This window comes from Argentina silus, assembly GCF_951799395.1.
Source record: "Argentina silus genome assembly, chromosome: 9".
Lineage (NCBI taxonomy): Eukaryota > Metazoa > Chordata > Actinopteri > Argentiniformes > Argentinidae > Argentina > Argentina silus.
In genome coordinates, this window is record NC_139663.1 from 14,893,598 (window position 1) to 14,908,162 (window position 14,565).

Sequence of the window (14,565 nt, forward strand, 5' to 3'; positions counted from 1 at the left end):
CCGATGCAAACATCTTCTTTTATTTAAATATTTAACGTTTGCGCTTTTCGCGCAGCCGTGATGGCACCTAAAAATATTCAAATATTTTCCGGTCACGTGATCACGTGGGTGTGTTTACATTGCTGATGTAAACAGACAAGACTCACCCGGATAAGGCACAGCACCAAAACGCCAAGATTATACCTAATATCATTTTCGTTGTCCATAATATGTTCTAATCTATACACGTAAGAAGTGATGGACTTCTACATCAATTTGAAGGTGAATTTTCGGGGAAATGCGAAGAATTTTCTCCTGTCAGGCTCAGAGACGAAGAGTTGGGAGTCAATGGAGGCCATGGTAAGTGACGGATAACGACGGGAATGTTTTCTTAGATAAAACCTGTCACCTTGGCACATTCAAAAGCGATCGATCGTCGTCAGCTCGCTATTATACCCAAAAGCTGACATTTTTACCTGTCATAATATAGTGTCTCGATGCCCTTCTGTTGAAAAACATTAACCCTTATGGCAGTTCAATGTGAATAAGAGGAAATTATAGTATAGGCCTAAGCATTATTCGAATGTAGGATACAGTACATTTCATAGAGGTTGCTGTCAACCACGAACGCAAGACTCCAGATTGTGTCGTTCGCCTTTTTATTGTTTCGATTTTACTATTAGCAATATGCTAACGCAAAACGAGGACAATACTGTAGGCCGAATGATCTCATTTTCTTTTTAATAGCCCATGTACAAATTACTTGGCTGACCAAATATAAATGACTTATTAGGCTATAACGTAGTAATTATCACTCTAGCCTATGGCCTGTCAGGATGGAGTTGTAGCCTATGATTTCCATTATATCTGCGGTCTAGAGCAGTTATTTATTTAAATGTCATCCCACATTCCAGCCAACAGGTGACTGTAAACGTTCGCTTGTTTGGGTTTCTTGACAGCAGTGCGATGGTTATAGAGACGTACGTGACGCATACACGGCGCTCCTTCTACGTGTTCAGATGAGTCACCAGGAAAGACTGGTGACATTCTTGGGAAACTCTTCTCTTGTTTACTGAGGACTGATGGTGGTTGTCAAAATACCTTACAAGCAAAAAGAAGAAAGAAAAAAAAAAAGAAAAATCTTACCTAATAGGTTAAAGCCCCTGTCTGTTGTGGAATGTGTTCTGATTGCATCTTTGGGGTTCAGTAATCTTGAATCATTCCTTCATTCTCAATTGAAGGAAATTGACAGACAAAATAATACTTTGCAAGCCCAAAAAGTAAGCCAAGGGGAGAAAAGTATAGGGCACAAAATATAGGGAAGCAGACAGAGTAATGGCGGACAGGTGTGCAGATAAGGGGGCGTGGCCAGAGTTCAGATAGTTAGCTGGCTTCCTGCATCTCCTGACAGCAAGCACAGACACACCAGCATCCCTCCCAGTCTGCCCTGTCACAGAGGCTGCATCTCAATAGTCTCAATGTGGCTTCCTCTCCTCACCTCCTTGTCTCCTCTCCTCGTTCCCTTCCATCTGGACAGAATTCTGACTATTGAGATGGGCCAGTTCCAATTCCCAGAAGGCATCCTTGTTATTGCTTTCCCCTAGCCCTGTGTTAACAGATCAGTGCCTGATGAAGGAGACGAGACGAGGAGAGGAGATCACTGTAGACTATTGGGATTGACCCCGCTGAGTCATTAAGTTCATCCTCCTTGAAAGTTCCGTCGTGTCCAAGGTTTTATTTTTTTTCATTAGCAGGTATGTGATAGGCTAATAAAAGAGTGACATCACTGATTTGGTTGGCTTACAGCTGTGAAGGGTGATGTCACTTTTGTGATGTCACTCCGAAGTGTCTGTCCTTTTAACTGCTTGCTTAGTTATTTAATGATGATAATAATGACAATGCATTTGTTTCTATAGCGTTTTTCATTTACAGACATGCATCTCAATGCTCTTTAGCATTTCGAGGTGCACATATCAACACTGTGGTTTGATATATTGCTTGTCTTTTTTCTACAGGTGAAAAGGTCCTTTGGCCTCTGTAACCTGCAAGTGACTTATTTTGATGAGGAGAATGAGGAGGTAGGAAGTTAGAGAAAAGATGATCTGCAATTTTATAAATGTACTGGATTATATTTGGATTGCATTGACTGATTTTATGTTATTGCTTTCCTGGATTATTATATGCTATTGTTTGTTTGGAATATATGATGTTATGTGATATGAAGACTATTTCAGAACTCCACAGTCCACACCACATAAAATCGGTTTTGTTTCGTGTTTCAGGTTTCCATTAACAGCCAAAGTGAGTACTAATACACACACACACACACACACACACACACACACACACACACACACACACACACATACACACACACACACACACACACACACATACACACACACACACACACACACACACACACACACACACACACACACACACACACACAAACAAACAGAGAGAGACACACACACACTCTTCATACCAAACAAACATGAATAAGTGCATTGATTGTTATGTATCTGGACTGTGTGGTTAATCATATTTCTCTGTGGTCTTTCTAGTGGAGTACGAGGAAGCATTAAAGGTACGGAGGAAGTGGAATATTTCTTACCCCTCAATTACAACACATGCTTGAAAGTAGGCTTCTTTCTCCCTTCCCCTCTCACACAAACCTCTCATACCACAACAACAATGTTGAGGAACTAAGCATCACATGTTCAGCTAAAAAGAAAGTATTGTAAAGAATTGGTGACCGGTGGATGAACTTTACTGCACGTCAAAGAGCACTTCTGTTGTCGGGGAGGTTAATGTAACGTTTGCTGCCATTTATTTCATCAGAGCGCCTCCAGGCAGGGCAACCGTCTCCACATGAACGTGTATGAGACCCGGGGCCAGCCCACACGCGTGCCAGCCAAGCCCACCGTCAGCTCCACCACCAGCGGAGGGGAGCCCAAGAGGGGGTTCCGGCCCCCCCAGCACTGCCCAACCCTGGCCCAGGTGGTCAGCCGCAAGGTCCAGGCGGCCGTCCCCGAGCAGGGCATGGTAAGGGCGGAATGAGGAATGGAATGAGGAATGGTATCAGACACGTGTGTAGCTATGTACCTATGTACCTATGTATCTATGTACCTATATACCTATGTACCTATGTACCTATGTAGCTATGTTTCTATATACCTATGTAGCTGTGTACTTGTGTACCTATGTAGCTATGTTTCTATATACCTATGTAGCTATGTACCCATGTAGCTATGTACCCATGTAGCTGTGTACCCATGTAGCTATGTTCCTATGTTCCTATGGAGTTATGTTCCTATGTACCTATGTAGCTATGTTCCTATGTACCTATGTAGCTATGCCAATCTACTCTGTACCTATGTAGCTATGTACCCCTGCCTACATGCTATGTAGCTATGTTCCTATGTACCTATGTACCCCTGCCTACATGCTATGTAGCTATGTTTCTATATACCTATGTAGCTATGTTTCTATATACCTATGTAGCTATGTTTCTATATACCTATGTAGCTATGTACCCATGTAGCTATGTACCCATGTAGCTATGTTCCTATGTAGCTATGTTCCTATGTACCTATGTAGCTATGTTCCTATGTACCTATGTAGCTATGCCAATCTACTATGTTCCTATGTACCTATGTACCCCTGCCTACATGCTATGTAGCTATGTTCCTATGTACCTATGTACCCCTGCCTACATGCTATGTAGCTATGTTCCTATGTAGCTATGTTTCTATATACCTATGTAGCTATGTTTCTATGTACCTATGTACCCCTGCCTACATGCTATGTAGCTATGTTCCTATGTACCTATGCGGTTTTCCTCTTGTTCCCCAGGTGATCATGAAGGAACTGAAGGGGACCAAAGAGGAAGACAAGACTCCTCCTGCCTGGTTTACGTCCTACATGGAGAAGGTAAGCACATGCAACAATGTTGCCTATTGCGCCATAAAGGTCCAAATAGATCCTCTATTAACACTTCAGATAATGACATCACAGTCATTATCTCCATCACCATCTCTTCGACTACAGAATGTAGAAAATCAGTGTGCAGTCTCCAAGTCTGGTCTTTACTTTTTTACTCTACTTTACTTTTTTACTCTACTATTTATACTGAAATTGTGTCCTGTCTATTGTCTTGTGTCCCCAACAATCGTCACTGTCCAACCGTCTCACTTATATTGTACTATGTCACTATTGTCTTGTCTTACTTATCTTGTACTATGTCACTTATTGTCTTGTCCTTACCTCATTGCACTACTGCGTAGTTGTATTATTTGTATTATTTGTATTGTATGCTGCATTGTCAAGGAACCGAGCCCAAGATTTGTACTCCCTGCACTTGTGTATGAGACGTAACAAATAAACTTGAACTTGAAGTCAACTATCACCCGTAACCCTGCAACTATCTCCCTGTCGCCCCCTAGTTTAAGGACCAGGTGGTGCGGGAGGCGGTGGAGAAGATCTGCCGGGAGTTCTCGGGCCAGTGCTGCATTCACAAGCCCATCGGGGCGGAGGCCCAGATCCCAGAGGTGACCTCCTCCACCCTCCCTGGAGCACCCTCCTCCACCCTGGCCTGCAGCAGCTGTAGGGGCCAGACCGCCGGGGGAGGATACCAGTGCAGGTGAGGAGGGAGGGAGGAGGAGGAGGAGGAAGATAGAGGAGGGGGAGAAGGGAGGGAGGGAGGGAGGGAGGAGGGGGGATACCAGTCCAGGTGAGAGGAGGAGGGGGAGGGATGGAGGGAGGGAGGAGGAAGGAGAAGGATAGAGGAGGGGGGGGGGAGGGAGGAGGGGGGGGAATACCAGTCCAGGTAAGGAGGGGACTTATTCTTGGCCAGATCACTGCTAGATAGCCGTATTAGATGTGGTTCGAACCCAAGCTTCTCCCATTAGACCAAAAATACAACCTCAAGGTTCGAGGACTACCCATCACCAGAGTGATGCCACATCACCTCAGATACAAACAGACAATAGCTGCTTTTCAACAGAGGTGTCGGTGTGTGCCAAGGCTGACTAGCAGTCAGCTAGTGCTGAAAGCCCGGTACTTCGAGCCTAGTGAACAAACTCGTTTGAATTTCTACAGCTGGACTATCTACGGCTTTCTAGTCCCGTCCCAAAGTATAGTTGTTTACATTCTGCAGTTCATAACTGGTCACTGGTCCTCTGTGGCTCAGTTGGTAGAGCGCAGCGCTAACGACACTTAGGTTGTGTGTTCGATTCCCGCTGGGACCATATATACTGAAAAAAGTACGCACTCACTGTAATGTAAGATGCTTAGGAGCTTTGGATAAAAGCTCCTAAGCATACAAGAGGGGGTTCCTTATTAGCACCTTATTATCGTAAGGTGGCTAACTAGAAGCACTAGCAAAACATTTCAAATTCTGGTAGCCAACTAAAGCACTAGCCCTGTTTGGCCTAGGACCAAGGGAGTAGAGGAGGCTAGAATTCAGAGTAGTAAGCCCTGTTGAAGCCCGGTAGTGACTGTGGAAAAGCAGTTGGCCTTGGCAGGCACTGCGTAGGCCCCGCTGTGGAAAGCCGGCTAATGATGTCCTGTTATTGAAATCGAAGATTGTCAAGGAAGATAAACAACCCTAGTGTAACCCTGGGTTATACCAGCTGCTTTTCTCAGGAACAACAAATCCCTCAATGTTTCCCTTTAGTGGACCTGGAAAAACCCTAAATCTCTGAGATAATATTTCATTTCTCTTAAATTAGATAAGATTTAATTTCTTAGACATACGAAACCATACGAATCCTTCCCTCCCTGGTTTCTCTTTCCCTTCGTCCCTCCCTCCCTTCGTCCCTCCCTCCCTGCTTTCTCATTCCCTTCTTCCTCTGTCACTCCCTGGTTTGTCCCTCCCCCTTACCTACCTCACTCCTGGTTTCCCTCTCTCTCACACTCTCTCTCTCTCTCTTACCTCTTTCTCTCACTCACTCACTCCCTCCCTGTCGTTCTCTCTCTCTCTCTCCTCCAGTGTGTGTACGTCGTGCACGCTGTGTGAACCCTGCAGCTTCTCTCACGACCCCAGCCACAACCTGGTGAGAGCCAGGACCCCCCTGTCCATCCCTGAGCACGGCTCCCCTGCCCCTGACCACAGCCGGTAAGAACCACTATATATCTATCTGTCTGTCCTATCTATCTGTCTGTCCTATCTGTCTGTCTATCCATCCTTCTGTCCTTTCAGTATTGCAGTGTTGCTGTCCTTGCAGTGTTGCTTTGAAACTGTTAAATTGGTTATTTTGTTAATAGCAAAGCATGTCTAATATTGATAATCTGACTCCAATGGAAATATCACTGTGTCCAAAGAATTGTTACGTTTGTGCTGATTTAGTGCAAGAAAAGTCAAATAGAATGAATCAAATTAGGATTTAATAATACTGTATACTAATAGAGTAATACAACTATTACAAGGCATAGAAAAATGTTACATTCTAATAGAGAGAGAGAGAGAGAGAGAAAGACAGAGATTACCACAGGTCATTCAACAATGCTACTCACAACATGATGAGAACCTCGCAACAGGACAAAGAAAGAAAGAGAGAGAGCTTTTCCCTGACCTCTGCTTTTAATATCACCCTAAACCACAGTATTTAAATTAGGAGCTGTTGATAAGGAGACCCAATTGTAACAGGCTCATTGTAATGCATGGAACGGAATGTGGAATGGTGTCAAAACAGTTAGACAAACGTTGTTGGCCTTCAGGATCATAATCAGCCACACCCAGCTGCACACTTAAGGAGATCTGTTGCGTTTTGGCCGACGCACCTGTTCCTAGCGCAGTAGTCACATGACCTTACATAACCCCTAGGTGTCCTCTCTTCCACACCCAAGTTCTACCATCATCCTTTTATCCTGTTTTCGTACTGTATCAGGGGAGGCTGGCGGAGGTAGAAATCGGAGGACGGGGGCTCATTGTAATGCATGGAACGGAACGTGTTTGATACCGTTCCTCGTTCCTCGCTCCGTTCCATGCATTACAATGAGCCCGTCCTCCGATTTCTACCTCCACCAGCCTCCCCTGGAGTAGACGTGCACGGTACTCTTCTCTTCTCTGTCCTGATGATGATTGACCCCTTCATGTCCCCTTCATGTCGCCCCCCGCCCCCGCCCCGCCCCAGGTTCTACCGCCGAGGCGACCGGAGCTTCCGCAAGGCGGAGAAGCAGCGTCTGAAGGCGGAGAAGCGGCAGCTGAAGGCGGAGGTGAAGGAGATCAGGAAACAGCTGAGGATGGAGAGGCGTGGCCTACAGTGGAGCGCCGCGGGCGACGGAAGCTCCTCCCCCGTTCTGCTGCAACCGCGGGCAACGCAGGCCAACAGCCCAGAGTAGGTGTCAGGGGCAACCAGGGGCGGAACGGAATGAGGAATGGTGTGAAACACCGCTGTGTGCTCCTCATGTATTGTGGGATTGAAACGTAGTGGCCCACTGCCAGAAACAGACCTTTACGATGTATATATGCCATTTAACTGACGTTTTTATCCAAAGCGGCTTAAATTGCAGTGAGTGCGTACATTTCAGTATGCGATGATGTGACCAATGGGATGGTGAAAAGAAGTAAGGAATGGAGGGACATTTTTCTTCTCTAGCACTCTCTATGCCTCTATGACTGTGGTAAATGATCCCTCCCCCTCTCCCCCCCTTTAGACGTCCCAAGAGGCCCTGCCCCCTGGTGGTGCCTGCCATGACTGCGCTCTTCCTGGACGAGAACCTTCCGGACGGAACCCGCCTGCGGCCCGCCACCAAGTTCATCAAGTACTGGAAGATGAGGAACACGGGCAGCGTGGGCTGGAGCACCGACACCAAGGTAACCACAGGCTGTATTATGGGATGTCGCCGGGGGGGAGAGGGATGCACTTTGGCCCCTGTTTCTCCACCCTTTTCTCTGAAGTGTTTTTACTCACTTTTTTTACATTAGTTTACTCCCCCTTACATGGATTTCAAAGCGTAGGATGGGTGTAAACCATGGACTCTTAACACCAATACTACGCTTGTTTATCCTCATCTTAAGTTAGATTAAATTTTTTCTTCGATCTGAGATTTCATTTCTTAGACATACGAAACCATACAAACCCTTCCATCCCTGGTTTCCCTCTCCTCCGTCCAGTTGAAGTTCATGTGGGGGAACCTGGCGGTGGGGTCAGGTGACCGCTGGCGCGAGGTGGCCGTCCCCTTCCTCCAACCGGGTCAGGTGGGCGTGGTCAGCGTGGCGCTGTGTGCCCCGCCCCTGGAGGGGTCGTACACCTCCCACTGGCGCCTGGCCCACGGCGGGGAGCAGTTCGGCCCGCGAGTCTGGTGCAGCATCGTGGTGGACCCCCTGGCGCCCGCCGCCGTCATGGCCGATGGGGTGCTGGTGTCCCCCTGCGTCACCCCACAGGTGAGGAGGACACACACACACACACACACGCTTTTGGTTTTTGCTTTCAGTTTGATTTCAACGTTCTGGTCTTTTTTTTTCTTTTTTTTTAATTTAATTTTTATAAAGATGTATATGATGTTTTCAGGTTTTATCAGTTCAGTCATTGTTTTAGTCCTCCGATTTCTACCTCCACCAGCCTCCCCTGCTGAGTGTACAGTGAATGATGCTCTGACTGTGGCTGTTCTCTCCCAGGGGAAGAACCCCCTCCCCTCAGAGAAGGAGGGGAAGGCCTGCGCTGCCTCCAGGGACCAGGCTCTGATGTCAGTGGACCAAGAGGAACGAGAATACTACATCCCCTCTGTCGACCTGCTCACCGCACAGGTAAACTATACTACTACTATACTATACTATACTACACTATACCATAACATTACACTACACTACAACACTACCCTACTCACAACACAGGAGCCCAGCTGACCATTGCTGCCAAAGTGAAACCTAATGATGTCATTGAAGATCTCACAGCTTTAGTCTCTCTCTCCCTTTCCCTCTCTCTCTCTCCCTCTCTCTCTCTCCCTCTCTCTTTCCCTCTCCCTCTCTCTCTCTCTCCCTCTCCCTCTCTCTCCCTCTCCCTCTCTCTCCCTCTCTCTCCCTCTCCCTCCCCCCTTCCTCAGGACTTGCTCTCCTTCGAGTTGTTGGACATCAACATAGTTCAGGAGCTGGAGAGCGTGCCCAACAACACCCCCAATGGTGAGCTTCTGACTGCTCACAGGCTAGCTGGAGGAACACTATATAGCTTCTGACTGCTCACAGGCTAGCACGAGGAACACTATATAGTTTCTGACTGCTCATAGCCTAGCTAGATGAGCAGCAGTCAGAAGCTATCTAGTGTTCATATGCTCGCTACTTTACATGGACACTTGATAGCTTCTGACTGCTGCTCATATGCTAGCTAGATGAACACTAGATAGTATAGGTCTCATATGCGGTCCTCTGTGGCTCAGTTGGTAGAGCGTGGCGCTAACAACGCTTAGGTCGTGGGTTTGATTCCTGCTGGGACCATATATACTGAAATGTATGCACTCACTGCAATGTAAGTCGCTTTGGATAAAAGCGTCAGCTAAATGGCATATATATAAATGCTAGCTACATGAACACTAGACATAGTAGGTCTCGTATGCTAGCTAGGGGAACACTAGGCAGCTTCTGACTGCTGCTCACTCAGACTAAACCTCCTATCCCCTCTCCTCAGATGTCTCTCAGGGGGCGGGCCCAGGAGCCGAGGTGGGCGGAGTCCCGGCCCAGGAGGAGGGAGAGGATGACATCAGCGGCACTCAGTTTGTGTGTGAGACGGTGATTCGCTCGCTCACCTTGGAGGAGGCCCCAGACCACACCCCCTTGCGTGGCAGGGGCCCAGGTAAAGGCGAGTCCACCCTTAGCCCCTGATGACTGTACCTAGGCACCTGTGGGTATATGGTATATGTATATGGTATACGACCATATGGTAGTTGCTTCACCTTCGCACCTCATTGGCCAGAGTTTTTACTATGTTGGGAGCAACTGTCCAATCCAGGGGAGGCTGGTGGAGGTAGGACTCAGAGGACGGAGGTTGCATGGAATGGTCATGAGGAATGGTATCAAACACGTATCAAACATTCCTCGTTCCATTCCATGCATTACGATGAGCCCGTCCTCCGATTTCTACCTCCACCAGCCTCCCCTGGCCCAGTCCTTTCCACTCTACGCAAAGGGTTCTGCACCTTTTTGCTGTAGAACCAGGTCAGTGCTGGTCTAGAGCAAGGATGCAGTTCCCTGTTGCTCTCTAGGACCAGGATTGAAAAACACTCATCGAGACACAACTTTACACTCATCGACACAACTTTGCCAGATTCGCCTCTGAATCAGAAATGTATTGATGACCCAAGATGGTTATGATCAGCTATGTATTGATAACCCTCTCCCTGACTCCTCCCAGTGCACCGCCCAGCAGCCCAAGGAGGCTCCGCCTCTTCTTCTATGAAAGGGAGAGGTGTTCAGCAGCGAGGGGGGGAGAGGAGGGCAGAGAAGACCCCCCCAGAGACGACCGCCACCAGCCCAGCTACCCCGCTCCCTGCCCCTATCCCGACCTCCCTCCCCGCCCCCCTCCGAGCTTCTCTCCCAGCCCCCCTCCGTGTTGCTCCCCTCCAAGCCTCTCTCCGTGTCCCTCCCCCAACCCCCCTCCGAACCACCCTCCCTACCCCTGTCCCAGCGACCCTACCTGCCCCTCTGCGTGTGCCCCCCCCAACCCCTCCCCGTGCCACCCTCCCTGCCCCCCTCCCACTCTCACTGCCCCAGGCTGGTCTGCAGGAGCAGAGGATATCAGGTGACCAGTGTTCTCTAGACTTCCTGTTGTCATCTGTTATCATTCATACATGTTATCATTGACATTCATACATTATCATTGACATTCATACGTTATCATTGACATTCATGCATGTTATCATTGATACATACGTTCGCACATGTTATCATTGAGACATACCTTCATACATGTTAATATCTTTAATACGTTAGTGATCCAACCAGCAAAGACTTCAAAGATCTGGGATTGTCCCATTCATTGTCCCATTCATTTTCTGCAATGTTCTGACGTAAATTGCATTGTGAATCACACAGCATACAGTAAAACAAATGTGATTTACCTAAATGGATAAGTCAATTTGATAAAATGATTCGATTAACCAGTTGTCGTCAGAAATATCTTCTTCAAATCTGGATCTGAATGTCAAGTGTAATTAAACGAGATGTCCTCCATTGATCCTGGTCCAGACGAGGGGTTGGCAGCGGACCTCTGTGTGGACGCCAGGGGGGACCAGGAGAAAGAGGGGGATGAGAAGGAGGGGGAGACGGAGGGGAAGAGAGAGGGACCCCGTAGCCGTTCCTCCTCGGCCTCGTCGGAGGATTACATCATCATCCTCCCAGACTGCTTTGATACCAGTCGTCCTCTGGGGGAGTCCATGTACAGGTGGGTGTTGTAGTCACAAACGCGCGACAGAACTACATCCCAGACTGCTAACCACGAGGCCTCACCCTAACCCTTATGGTGCATTCAATTTCTTTTCCGAAACTCGGAGCTCGAAGATTTAGCATGGGATTTTGCGTAGGGCTCCCAACTGGCAAATTCTGAGATAGCTAAGTGAAATTCTCAGGTACACAAGTTGTAAAGTCGGTCTTACTGTAACCTACCACATTGTTGCATATCAACAGAGTAGCAGTTGTTGATAGTTTGAGGGTCTGTAGACCACCTATAGGGCCCTTTCCAAATACATGATTATTATTATTCCAGCTCGGCCCTGTCCCAGCCGGGCGACGTCCCCCCTGAGACCCCCAGCGATATGGACCCTGAACCTGACCGCCAGGGTCGTACCACTCCGGAGGGGGAGCGGGGGGAGCTGGATGAGACCACTGCAGCAGTGTCGGGGTCCAGCAGTGCCAACGACATGCTGTGTACCTCCCAGACACTGGATGATGAACCCCTGACCCCTGTGGTGGTGGCAGCACCCAGGCCTACACACACACCTAGGTACACACACGCACACACACCTAGGTACACACACACACACACACACACACACTACCCCCAATGTGTGCAGAAGTATATTAACTTTGTTCAAATGTATATTACCTTAACTTTACATTGAGATGCTAAGTATGTTTATATTGTTAATGATGTACTTCTATTGGTGCAGCCTGGAGAACAGTGGTCAGACAGAGGCAGCCGCAGCAGAGAGCTTTACAGAGCTCTACCAGCCTGCAGACGCAGAGGAGGGTGAGGACACACACACTGTCTGTCTCTGTCTCTCTCTCTGTCTTTCTCTCTCTGTCTGTCTCTGTCTCTCTCTGTCTTTCTCTCTCTGTCTTTCTCTCTGTCTTTCTCTCTCTCTCTCTCCCACACACACTGTCTCTCTCTGTCTTTCTCTCTCTCTCTCCCACACACTGTCTGTCTCTGTCTTTCTCTCTGTCTTTCTCTCTGTCTTTCTCTCTCTCTCTCCCACACACTGTCTGTCTCTGTCTTTCTCTCTCTGTCTCTCTCTCTCTTTCTTTCTCTCTCTCTCTCTCTCTCAAACACACACACACACACACACACACACACACAGACACAGACACGCCCTCCCCCCCCAGTTGTCGTGTGTCATAGAGAAACAAAGAGCTGTTATTGTCTAAATTGTCTAAATAGGCTCATTGGTCTTAATGACAACACTGTCCTAAAAGTGGTCATGTGTTCTCTGAGATATGAATCATGTGTTGTGTTTGCTGCTGCTGCAATGTCCTGTGTGGGAGATATCAGGAGTACCACAGTACAAGACCTCAAGCACTAAGGTCTACAGCATTTCCGCAATGGCTATGTTCGATAGAACAACATTGTTCGTAACATTTTCATAACATGGAAATGTTTCTCCAGCACACTGGTACGAGAAAGGTAAACCCAGACATGGACTTGTAGTCTCCAGAGCAGTCTTACTCTGCGATGGTTGGGGCCTAATACATGGAATGGAATGGAATGAGGAATTCCTTATTCCGTTCCATGCATTACAAAGATTCCGTCCTCAGATCTTCTTCGACCTCCACCAGCCTCCCCTGAGGCCTCTATGTTAGTTTACCTGTGTGTGTGTGTGTGTGTGTGTGTGTGTGTGTGTGTGTGTGTGTGTGTGTGTGTGTGTGTGTGTGTGTGTGTGTGTGTGTGTGTGTGTGTGTGTGTGTGTGTGTGTGTGTGTGTGTGTGTGCGTGTGTGTGTGTGTGTGTGTGTGTGTGTTCTAGGGTCCAGTCCAGTCCAACCAGAGCCAGACAGCCCATCTGCCACGGTGGCCTCAGAAGCAGACGCATCAGAAGACCCTCGGTGAGACCCTCAGTCATGTTCAACATAGGGAGGCTGGGGGAGGCTGGTGGAGGCTGGTAGAGGCTGGGGGAGGCTGTAATAACACTGGTTAAACACCATTTGGCTTCGAATACTCCTCTAGATCTCTCCTTTTAAAGGGCTAACGGGAACAAAACAAATATATGTCATGAACATATAATGAGCAGAATTTCACCACAGAAAATGTAATGATTACTGGTGCGGCCATATATCCTGGTCTAGACATGATGAGTCTCTGTAGTACGTAGGTGATGAAAAGAGGTAGTAATAAGTGTGTGTGTGTGTGTGTGTGTGTGTGTGTAGACACCCAGGCATCACAGGAGGACTGGTTAAAGGAGCCCTCTCTGTAGCAGCCTCCGCCTACAAGGCCCTCTTCACTGGGCAACCAGGCCCTGTTCAGGTCAGTACCCTATTGGCTAACCGCTGGGCTAGGGCAGGCCCTACTCAGATGAGAAGCCTATTGGCTAACCACCGGGCTAAACCAATCACACGACAGTGTGCCTATCAGACTCTCTTCACTGGCCAGCCAGGCCCTGTTCAGATCAGTACCCTATTGGCTAACCGCTGGGCTAAACCAATCACACAGCTACTTCTGCTTTTCCTGCCATCATTGGTGTCATTGTTTTGGTCTGTTGCCTGTCTTTGCTCATTGGAGGTTCAGCCCCAGGTTTCTGTTGAGTGACACACATATTTGTAAACAGAATAACAATGTGATGGATGGATGGATGGATTGATTGATGGATTGATGTATGGGTTGATGGATTGATCTTGATACGGATGGTTCTGTCCCCCAGCCCCCCGTGGACGCGTCGACCCAGGAGACCATGATGGCGGTGCTGGTGGAGATGGGTTTCGGAGACCGGCCGCTGAACCAACGTCTGCTGAAGAAACATGACTACAACCTGCTGGACGTGGTCAACGAGCTGGTCCAGATGACGGACAACGACTGGTACTCTACACGCTACTGAAGAGGGATGGAGGGATGGAGGGAGGGAGGGAGGGAGGGAGGAGGAGAGAGGGGGAAGAGGAGGAGGAGGAGGAAGGAGAGTCTAGGACTGGTACTCTACACGTTACTGAAGAGAGAGAAGGAGGGAGGGAGGGAGGAGAGAGGGGGACGAGGAGGAGGAGGGAGGAGAGAGGGGGAAGAGGAGGAGGAGGGAGGAGAGTCAAGGACTGGTACTCTACACATTACTGAAGAGAGAGAAGGAGGGAGGGAGGGAGGGAGGAGAGAGGGGGAAGAGGAGGAGGAGGGAGGAGAGTCAAGGACTGGTACTCTACACATTACTGAAGAGAGAGAAGGAGGGAGGGAGGGAGG

At 48.3% G+C, this 14,565-nt stretch overlaps 1 protein-coding gene across 2 annotated transcripts; it reads left to right on the forward strand.

Annotated features, from left to right (window-relative positions):
• The first annotated feature begins 148 nt into the window (after positions 1-148).
• On the forward strand, positions 149-14,359 carry LOC310809667 (next to BRCA1 gene 1 protein-like). Of its 2 annotated transcripts, none has more exons than XM_083677046.1 (21): positions 149-339; positions 1,995-2,057; positions 2,262-2,280; positions 2,547-2,569; positions 2,824-3,027; positions 3,838-3,915; positions 4,428-4,624; positions 5,975-6,100; positions 7,119-7,322; positions 7,642-7,801; positions 8,102-8,371; positions 8,606-8,734; positions 9,031-9,106; positions 9,609-9,773; positions 10,332-10,718; positions 11,165-11,360; positions 11,682-11,918; positions 12,085-12,164; positions 13,154-13,232; positions 13,554-13,650; positions 14,045-14,359. In XM_083677046.1, the coding sequence occupies exons 1-21, from the start codon at positions 238-240 to the stop codon at positions 14,216-14,218; spliced, it is 3,066 nt and encodes a 1,021-aa protein (XP_083533172.1). In that variant the 5' UTR covers positions 149-237; the 3' UTR covers positions 14,219-14,359. The 2 variants fall into 2 exon arrangements, with proteins under 2 accessions (XP_083533172.1, XP_083533173.1); XM_083677047.1 differs by having other exon boundaries at positions 149-261.
• The last annotated feature ends 206 nt before the right edge of the window (positions 14,360-14,565 follow it).